The 10,397-nt window shown below is 52.4% G+C and overlaps 1 protein-coding gene across 1 annotated transcript in view; it reads left to right on the top strand.

Annotated features, from left to right (window-relative positions):
* Positions 1-10,397, top strand: part of LOC103265795 (unconventional myosin-If-like) — a gene marked incomplete at its 3' end in the record, with an annotated part of 13,777 nt that overhangs the window by 1,428 nt on the left and 1,952 nt on the right. The window contains exons 5-11 of the mRNA XM_008063446.1: positions 17-106; positions 3,844-3,975; positions 4,132-4,266; positions 4,756-4,888; positions 5,635-5,831; positions 7,849-7,929; positions 8,021-8,107. Coding sequence (XP_008061637.1) covers positions 17-106; positions 3,844-3,975; positions 4,132-4,266; positions 4,756-4,888; positions 5,635-5,831; positions 7,849-7,929; positions 8,021-8,107 — 855 coding nt within the window. The remainder of the gene's footprint in view (positions 1-16; positions 107-3,843; positions 3,976-4,131; positions 4,267-4,755; positions 4,889-5,634; positions 5,832-7,848; positions 7,930-8,020; positions 8,108-10,397) is intronic.

Here is a 10,397-nt window from a genome sequence, read left to right on the forward strand (position 1 = left end):
CTGCTTCCGCCCCCAGCACGTCAAGGATATCATCCTGCAGTCCAACCCCCTGCTGGAGGCCTTTGGCAACGCCAAGACCGTGCGCAACAACAATTCCAGTCGCTTTGTGAGTCTCTGCACACGTGCACGTGCGCGCGCACACACACACACACACAAACACACACAGAGCCAGGACAAGAGCCCCATGGAAATCCAGCAGGAAATGTCTGCTTCTGCATGGGAGACTCACTTCCTGCTTGTGGTGCATTTGAAAAAGAGTCCCCCCATTGGCAGAACTTTGGAGGCCATGACACCTCTTTGTAACATCTGTAATACTTCCCCGGCTGCATCCATGATACATCTGTTCCTAATCACAGTTTCAGGTCCAGTTTGTTCCTTCATGTGTTCCTTCATTCAACACTAATTCTAGGGGCTCCTTTGTGTCAGGTGCTTTGCTGAAAAGACAGATCTGGGTTTATGGCCTGGTTCTGTAACTGTTAGTTGTGTGGCCTGAACAAGAAAATGAAGTGACTTCCTGAGACTCCTCTGTTTACAAATCCACAGAATGGGGATAATGTTAATATTCATCTCATAGACCTCAGTAATTTCAGCATAACGCCTGCACATGAAAATGGCTTAATAATCCAGGCTCGGTGGCTCAGCCTGTAATCCCGCGCCTTGGGAGGCTGAGGTGAGTGGATTGCCTGAGCCCGCGGGTTCGAGACCCACCTGGGCAACTTGGCAGACCTGATCTCTACAATAAATCAGAAATTAGCCGGGTGTGGTAGCGCACGCCTGTAGTTCCAGCTACTTGGAAGGCTGAGGCGGAAGGATCAGCCGGAACCCAGCAAGTCGAGGCTGCGGTGGCCGGAAGCGGGCCACTGCATTCCAGTCTGGATGACAGAGTGAGACTCCAACTCAAAAAAAAAAAAAAAATGGAATCAGGCCAAGCACAGTGGCTCAAGTCTGTAATCCTAGCACTTTGGGAGGCCAAGGTGAGTGGATTGTCTGAGCCCGAGGGTTCAAAAACAGCCTGGGCAACTTGGCGAGACCTCATCTCTACAATAAATCAAAAAAGTAACTGAGCATGGTAGCACACACCTGTGGTTCTGGCTACTTGGAAGGCTGAGGCGGAAGGATCTCCTGAACCTAGAAGGTTGATGGTGGGGTGACTGTGAGCATGCCACTGCTCTCCAGCTTGGGTGACAGAGCGAGGCTCCAACTCTAAATAAATAAATAAATGGAATCATGGCCGGGCTCAGTGGCTCACGCCTGTAATCCCAGCACTTTAAGAGACTGAGGCGAGAGGGTTGCCTGAACCCAGGGGTTCGTGACCAGCCTGGGCAACTTGGTGAGACCTCGTCTCCACAATAAACCAAAAAAATTAGCCAGACATGGTGGCGTGTGCCTGTGGTTTCAGTTACTTGGAAGGCTGAGGTGGAAGGATCACCTGAGCCCGGCAGGTTGAGGCTGTAGTGATGGTGAGCATACCACTGCACTCCAGCCTGGGAGACAGAAAGAGACTCTGACTCAAAAAAAAAAAAAAAAATCATATAGTATTTGTTTTTAAACTAGGGATATAAAAGCATGGATAAACCTCACATATATATTGCATTTTATTTTATTTTACTTTACAAATAGAATAAGCATATGTTATGTATTACAGGTTTATTTGTGTAGTATGGTGATCTCATTTGTGTTGTTATTGGCTGAAGATGGAAGACAGGAGAAACAAGGAACTTCTCTGCCCTGCAGAATGGGGGACAGAGGGTTCTCTGGCTTGATCAGAACCCAGCTAGTGTCAGAGACTAAAAATAGGACATGGTGACTCACACCTACAGTCCCAGCACTTTGGCAGGCTGAGGTGGGAGGATCACTTGAGGCTAGGAGCTCAAAATCAGCCTGGGCAACATAGCAAAACCCCATCTCTTAGATACATAAATACGTTTTTTAAAAAGAAGAGACATGTGGGACTCTTGCTCTGGGCTCAGGGAGGACATACAGGAGACACACTGGATCGCTGGGATCAGGAGAATCCCAGAACTGGTCAATAAAACACGATGCTAGCCGGGTTCGGTGGCTCAGCCTGTAATCCCGCACATTGGGAGGCTGAGGTGAGTGGATTGCCTGAGCCCGAGGGTTTGAGACCCACCTGGGCAACTTGGTGAGACCTCATCTCTACAACAAATCAAAAAATTAGCCGGGCGTGGTTAGCGTGCGCCTGTAATTCCAGCTACTTGGAAGGCTGAGGCGGAAGGATCGCCAGAGCCCAGCAGGTCTAGGCTGTGGTGGCCAGGAGTGGCCACTGCACTCCAGTCTGGGCGACAGAGTGAGACTCCGACTCAAAAATAAATAAATAAAATAAAACACGATGCTTCTACATGCCTACCACAGAGCTGGGTGCCCACAGGAAGGGCTTAGAGTATCCAAGGAGAAGGAAAGGGCGTGGCTGGTCCAGAACACAGGCTGAGCAGAGACTAGAGGGAAGTAGCAGTGAACACGTGGAAGTGGGGACAGAGAAGTGAGGTCCCACGAGAGAAGGAAAGAGAGGCAGGCTCCTAAGACCTGGACAGGTCCGTTCTGTGTCGTTATGAAAAAATGTCTGAGGCTTGGTAAGTTATGAAGCAAAGAGGTTTCTTTGGCTCTCGGTTCTGCATAGCGCGGGCATCTTCTGGGCTTCTGGTGAGGCTTCAGGAAGCTTCTGGTCACGGCACAAGGCAGAGAGGGAGCAGGTGTGTCACATGGCGAGAGCGGAAGCAGAAGGCGGCACACTCCCGGCCACCGCAGCCTCGACCTGCTGGGCTCCAGCGATCCTTCCGCCTCAGCCTTCCAAGTAGCCGGCACTACAGGCACGCACTAGCACACCCAGCTTATTTTTTGATTTATTGTAGAGACGAGGTCTCACCAACTTGCCCAGGCTGGTCTTGAACCCCTGAGATCAAGCAATCCTCTCACCTCAGCCTCCCAAAGTGCTGGGACCACAGGCTGGAGTCACCATGCCCGGCCCACACCAGACTTTTTTAGACGATCAATTCTCTCATGGACTACTAGGGTGAGAACTCACTCATTACTGTGATAATGGCACCAAGCCATTCATGAGGGAGCCACCTCTATGCCCAGTCACCGCCCACTAGAACCCACCTCCAACCCTGGGTATCACATTTCTTTTTTTTTTTTTTTTGAGTTGGAGTCTCACTCTGTCACCCAGGCTGGAGTGCAGTGGCCGCTCCCGGCCACCGCAGCCTCGACCTGCTGGGCTCCGGCGATCCTTCCGCCTCAGCCTTCCAAGTAGCCAGAATTACAGGCATGCGCTACCATGTCCCACTGATTTTTTTTTTTTTTTATTGTAGAGTTGAGGTCTCGCCTGCCCAGGCGGGTCTCGAACCCGCGGGCTCAGGCAATCCACTCACCTCAGCCTCCCAAAGGCGCGGGATTACAGGCTAAGCCACTGAGCCCAACTGGGTATCACATTTCAACATGAGATTTGAAAGGGACAAACATCCAAACTATATCAAGACCTAGGCCGGTTGCAGTGGCTCACACCTGTAATCCCAGCACCTTAGGAGGCTGAGAGGGGAGGATCACTTGAGCCCAAGAGTTCAAGCTCTCATCTCTACAAAAAATCAGAAATTAGCCAGGTGTGGTGGCGCAGGCCTGTAGTCCCAGCAACTCTGGTGACTGAGGCCAAAGGATCTCCTGAGCCCAGGAGGTGGAGCCTGCCGTGAGCTGCGATTGTGCCATTGCACTCCAGCCTGGGCAACAGAGTGAGACCCTGAAGAAAACAAACCGAAAAACCATCCCAAATTCTTCCCCCACCTATACCCCGGGGACCCTGAAGGGCTGACGGGGTTCTCTCTGACTCAGGGCAAGTACTTTGAGATCCAGTTCAGCCGCGGCGGGGAGCCGGATGGGGGTAAGATCTCCAACTTCCTGCTGGAGAAGTCCCGCGTGGTCACGCAGAATGAAAACGAGAGGAACTTCCACATCTACTATCAGGTGCGGGGTGACAGGGGCCCCGTGGACCTGGGGCAGGGAAAGTCCCAGAAGCCCCAAGGGGAGACTGTGGACAAGCTAGCACCCGAGCACCCACCACAGGGAGGACGAGGGGACCCCAGGACTCTGCCGGGTGCATGAGTGTCACACGCCCTGCAGCTGCTGGAAGGGGCCTCCCAGGAGCAGCGGCAGAACCTGGGGCTCATGACACCCGACTATTATTACTACCTCAACCAGTCGGACACCTACAAGGTGGACGGCACCGACGACAGGAGCGACTTTGGTGAGACTCTGGTGAGCACTGGCCGCCACACTAGCCCCCAGCCAGACCCTTGACCCGGGAACCCTCTCAAGTTGCAAGTGAGAATTTATGGTCTGACGCAGTGGCTCGTCCCTGTCATCCAGCACTTTGGGAGGCCGAGGCAGGAGGATCGCTTGAGGCCAGGAGTTTGAGACCAGCCTGGGCAACAAAGGGAATCCTTGTCTCCCCAAATAATACAAAAGTTAGCCGAGCATGGTGGTGCCCGCCTGTAGTCCCAGCTGCTTGGGAGGCTGAGGCAGGACGATCTCCTGAGTCCAGGAGGTCGAGGCTGCAGTGAGCCGTGATCTGTCACTGCACTCCAGTCTGGACAACAGAGTAAGACCCTGACTTTAAAAAAAAAAAAAAAAAAAAAGCCCAGAGAGGTACAGGACTTACCCAAGGCTACATAGCAAGTGGGTGAAAAAGGCAGGGACACAATTGTCCTGACTCCGTGAGTCTGGGCTGTGATGCTGTGCCCACAGAGCGCCATGCAGGTCATCGGGATCCCGCCCAGTGTCCAGCAGCTGGTCCTGCAACTTGTGGCTGGAATTCTGCACCTGGGGAACATCAGCTTCCGTGAAGACGGAAACTATGCCCGGGTGGAAAGTGCAGACCGTGAGTGGGCCTAGTGCTGTCCTGGGAGGGTGAGAACCCATGAAGAAAATGTCCGTGTCACTGGACAAGACGGGAGCCGGGTGCGCTGGCTCATGCCTGTAATCCCAACACTTTGGGAGGCTGAGGTGGGAGGATCACTTAAGTCCAGGAGTTCAAGACCAGCCTGGGCAACATAGCACAACCTCCTCTCTACAAAAAAATCAAAAACTGGCCAGGCTCGGGGGCTCAGCCTGTCATCCCAGCACTTTGGGAGGCTGAGGTGAATGGATTGCCTGAGCCCGCTGGTTCAAGACCAGCCTGGGCAACTTGGCGAGACCTCGTCTCTACAACAAATCAAAAATTAGCCAGGCATGGCTGCACACACCGGTAGTTCCAGCTACTTGGAACGGTTAGCCCTAAGCCCACCCCAGTGTCACCTAAGCCCAGCAGGTCAACGCTGGGGTGGCTGTGAGTATGCCACTGCACTCCAGTCTGGTTGACAGACTGAGACTCCAACTAAAAAAAAAAAAAAAAAAAAGCCAGATGTGGTAGTGCACACCTGTAGTCCCAGCCACTCGGAAGGCTGAGGCGGGAGGATCATCTGAGCCCAGGAGTTCAAGGCTGCAATGATCTGTGATCGTGCCACTGCACTCCAGTCTGGGTGACAGAGTGAGACCCTGACTCAAAAATGGGGGGAAAGGGAGGTTCCCACATGAGGTCGAGGGCCTGACCAGCTGCTGCCTGTGCCCTGGCCTTGGCCCTGGCAGTCCTGGCCTTTCCAGCCTACCTGCTGGGCATTGACAGCGGGCGGCTGCAGGAGAAACTGACCAGCCGTAAGATAGATAGCCGCTGGGGCGGCCGTAGTGAGTCCATCGACGTGACCCTCAACGTGGAACAGGCAGCCTACACCCGCGACGCCCTGGCCAAGGGGCTCTACGCCCGTCTCTTCGACTTCCTCGTGGAGGCAAGTAGGGTCCAGCTGGAAGGGGGGGGTCACACATATTTATTGAAGCCAGTTATGGTGGCTCATGCCTGTAATCCCAGCACTTTGGAAGGCTGAGGTGGGAGGATTGCTTGAAGCCAGAGTTCGAGACCAGCCAGGGCAGTAGAGTGAGACCCTATCTGTACTAAAAATTAAAAAATTAGCCGGGCATGATGGCACATGCCTGAAGCCCCAGCTACTCAAGAGGTGAGGGGGGAGAATGGCTCGAGCCCAGGAATTTGAGGCTGTGGTTAGCTATGATCATGCCACTGTATTCCAGCTGGGGTAACCTAGGGAGATCCCGTCTCTTAAAAAAAAAAAAGACTGAGCCGGGCTTGGTGGTTCAGCCTGTAATCCTGCGCTTTGGGAGGCTGAGGTGAGTGGATTGCCTGAGCCCGCGGGTTCGAGACCCGCCTGGGCAACTTGGCGAGACCTCATCTCTACAATAAATAAAAAAAAATCAGCCGGGCATGGTAGCGTGTGCCTGTAATTCCAGCTACTTGGAAGGCTGAATCGGAAGGATCGCCGGAGCCCACCAGGTCGAGGCACTCCAGTCTGGGTGACAGAGTGAGACTCCAACTCAAAAAAATAAAAAAAGACTGGGCACGGTGACTTAAACCTGTAATCCCAGCTCTTTGGGAGGCCGAAGTGAGGGCATTGCCCGAGCCCATGGGTTTGAGAACAGCTTGGGCAACTCGGTGAGACCTCATCTCTACAATAAATCAAAAAATCAGCCAGGCATGGTAGCGCACACCTGTAGTTCCAGCTACTTGGAAGGCTGAGGCGGAAGGATCGCCTGAGCCCTGCAGGTCGACGCGAGGGTGGCCGTGAGCGTGCCACTGCACTCAGCCTCGGCAATGGAATGTGACTCCAACTAAAAAAAAAAAAATGTATGGAGCACCTGGTGCATGCCCAGTCAGTAGGGAAGACAGACTCGACTATCACAATCTCGCCAATTCCTGGGAGGGGTGAAGGGTGGGTTTCAGCTGAGGAGTCCAGGGAAGAGGAGGCTCCTGGAGTTGTCCAGGGCCGGACTAGGATAGCCACGTGAAGACAGAGAGGGGTGGAGCGCTATTGAGGCGAAAATGTGAGGGAGCTTATCTAGTATATCGTGTGTGTGCCAGGCAATGCTCCAAACATCTTATGGGCCCCAATTTTAAGCCTTGGGGAAAGCTCCTAAGGTGTTGCTGTTGTCGATCCATTTTAAAGATGAGAAAATAGGGCTGAGTGTGATGGCATGCACCTGTGGCCCCAGCAACTCGGAGGCTGAGGCGAGAGGGATGGCTTGAACCCAGGAGTATGAGGCTGCAGTGAGCTATGATTGTCCCACTGCACTCCAGCCTGGATGACAGAGCGAGACCCTGTCTCTTAGGGGGGAAAAAAAGGCCAGACATGGTGGCTCACGCCTGCCGTCCCAGCATTTTGGGAGGCAGGAGAGTCACTTGAGCCCAGGAGTTCAAGACCAGCCTGGGCAACCTAGTGAGGACTCATCTCTGCAAAAAATGCAAAGTTTAGCTGAGCGTGGTGATGCACGCCTATAATCCCAGCTACTTGGGAGGCTGAAGCAGAAAGATCGCCTGAGCCCAGGAGGTAGAGGCTGCAATGAGCCGTGATCGTGCCATGGCACTCCAGCCTGAGCAACAGAGTGAAACTCTGACTCAAAAAACAAATAAAAAATATACCGCGGATCTAAATTTCCGCTAATTCACTTTTTTAAAAAAAGAAAATTTAAAAAATTAAAATAAAGGTGAATTTTTAAAAAGAGGTTGAGCCACAGAGTCACCCCCGAGTCAGGAACCCCAGTGCATCAACGCTTGGGTTTCTACTCTGAATGTCTGACTGATGGAGGGAGGAGGTTGCACGCAGATCTGGGGAGACAGGAGAGGGACCAGCGTGTGGAGACATGGCCATGAACTTGGCTAAGAGCCTGTCTAGGGAGGGGCGGGCAGGGGTGTGACTCCGGCTGGTCGCCACTGACCTCCTGGCCTGCACACAACAGGCCATCAACCGGGCGATGCAGAAGCCCCAGGAGGAATACAGCATCGGCGTGCTGGACATCTATGGCTTCGAGATCTTCCAGGTAAGGACCCCGCCCCTGACCCACATCCCAGGACAGCCCAGTGGCCACCAGCGTCAGCTGCTGAACGAAGGTCCCATTCCTCCCTTGGCAGAAAAACGGCTTTGAGCAGTTCTGCATCAACTTCGTCAATGAGAAGCTGCAGCAAATCTTCATTGAACTCACCCTGAAGGCTGAGCAGGTGGGTAGCCAAGACAGGGGACTCTGGAGGTGAGGCCAAACCGTGAGGATTGCCAAGCAACCAGGGGACACACCAGCCCCTCCGCCCAGTCCTGCATCTCTCTACTTACCTGTTCAGCCTCCCCCATAATATTCCCTTCAAAAGAGGCCTTCTGGACAGGTGCGGTGGCTCACACCTGTAATCCTAGCACTTTAGGAGGCTGAGATGGGAGGTTGGCTTGAGCCCAGAAGTTCAAGACCAGCCTGGGCTACATAGTGAGACCTCGTCTCTACAAAAAATTGCTGGGTGCGATGGCTCATGCCTATAATCGCAGCACTTTGGGATGCCAAGGTGAGAGGATTGCCTGAGCCCAGGGGTTTGAGACCAGCCTGGGCAACTTGGCGATACCTTGTCTCTACACTAAATCAAAAAATTAGCCAGGCGTGGTGGTGCATGCTTATAGTTCCAGCTACTTGGAAGGCTGAGGAGGAAGGATCATCTGAGCCCAGCAGGTCGAGGCTGCGGTGGCCAGGAGCATTCCACTGCACTCCAGACTGGGTGACAGAGTGAGACTCCAACTCAAAATATGTAAAAAATTAAAAAATTAGCCAGGCGTGGTGGCACATGCCTGTGGTCCCAGCTACTTGGGAGGTTGAGGAGGAAGAATCATCTGAGCCCAGGGATTGAGGCTGTGGTGAGCCAGGATCATGCCACTGCACTCCAGTCTGGGCAAAAGAGTTAGGCCTTGACTCAAAAAAGAGAGATCTTCTACCTCTAAAACTTTGACAAGGACCAGGAGTCTTTGTTCATTCATTTATTGAGCACCTGCTGTCTGCCAGGCACTGTTTAGGGTGGTGGAGACACACCCATGAACAAAAAGACAAAATTCTTGATGTTTTGATGTGGCCCCTCCCCCAGAAGCAGAGCCTGATGCAAGGATTCAGGGGCAACTAGTTTATATGGGTGTGTCCAGGAAGCTCCAAGGGGAGAAGAGAAAGTGAAAGGGATTTGGAGTTTTTTTAAATAGGATTTCTTTTTTTTTTTTTTTTTTTTTTGAGTTGGAGTCTCACTCTGTCGCCCAGACTAGAGTGCAGTGGCCGCTCCCGGCCACCGCAACCTCGACCTGCTGGGCTCTGGCGATCCTTCCACCTCAGCCTTCCGAGTAGCTGGAACTATAGGCGCGCGCTACCACCTCCGGCTCATTTTTTATTTATTGTAGAGATGAGGTCTCACCAAGTTGCAGGGGCAGGTCTCGAACCCGCAGGCTCAGGCAATCCACTCACCTCAGCCTCCCAAAGCGCTAGGGTTACAGGCTGAGCCACCGAGCCCAGTGGATTTCTTTTTTTAATGAAACAAAGTTTTCATTTTTATTTTACATCTGTATACATAAAACTTTCAAGGAACCCTCTGAATCCAACAGAATATTAATAACACATCTAAAAAAGGAACTTCAGCTAGGCTCGGTGGCTCAGCCTGTAATCCGCGCCTTGGGAGCCTGAGGTGAGGTGGATTGCCTGAGCCCGCGGGTTCGAGACCCACCTGGGCAACTTGGCGAGACCTCATCTCTACAATAAACAAAAATTAGCCGAGCGTGGTTGTGTGTGCCTGTAGTTCCAGCTACTTGGAAAGCTGAGGCAGAAGGATCTCTGGAGCCCAGCAGGTCAAGGCTGCAGTGGCCAGGAGTGGCCACTGCACTCCAGTCTGGGCGACAGAGTGAGACTCCAACTCAAAAAAATAAATAAATAAAATAAAATAAAAATAAAAAAGGAACTTCAGTAATCCCAGCACTTTGGGAGGCTGAGGTGAGAGGACTGCCTGAGCTCAGGGATTCAAGGCCAGCCTGGCAACTTGGTGAGACCTCTACAATAAATCAAAAAATTAACTGGGCGTGGCGGCACATGCCTGTAGTTCCGGCTACTTGAAAGGCTGAAGTGGAAGGATCACCTGAGCCCCGCAGGTCAAGGCTGCAGTGGCCGTGAACGTGCCACTGCACTGCAGCCTGGGCAACAGAGTGAGACTCCACCTCAAAAAAATAAAAAAATAAAAATAAAAAGGAACTTCAGGTAATCGACATTCACAAAATGTTGAAAACGGAGTCAAATGTAAATAGCACGGAGAGCTATGACTTCACTGTGGGGCAGTCATGTGTTTTTTGACTTGGATAGCACCGTCATTTATAGTTTCCTTGAAAGTAGTCAGTGGGAAAATATTGCTCCAATGTAACCTCTCTAAACAAGTAAAAATAGGCCGGGCTCAGTGGCTCAGCCTGTAATCCCAGCACTTTGGGAGGCCAAGGTGAGTGGATTGCCTG

This window comes from Carlito syrichta, unplaced genomic scaffold, assembly GCF_000164805.1.
Source record: "Carlito syrichta isolate Samal-C Ts95f unplaced genomic scaffold, Tarsius_syrichta-2.0.1 Scaffold306849, whole genome shotgun sequence".
Taxonomy (NCBI): Eukaryota; Metazoa; Chordata; class Mammalia; order Primates; family Tarsiidae; genus Carlito; species Carlito syrichta.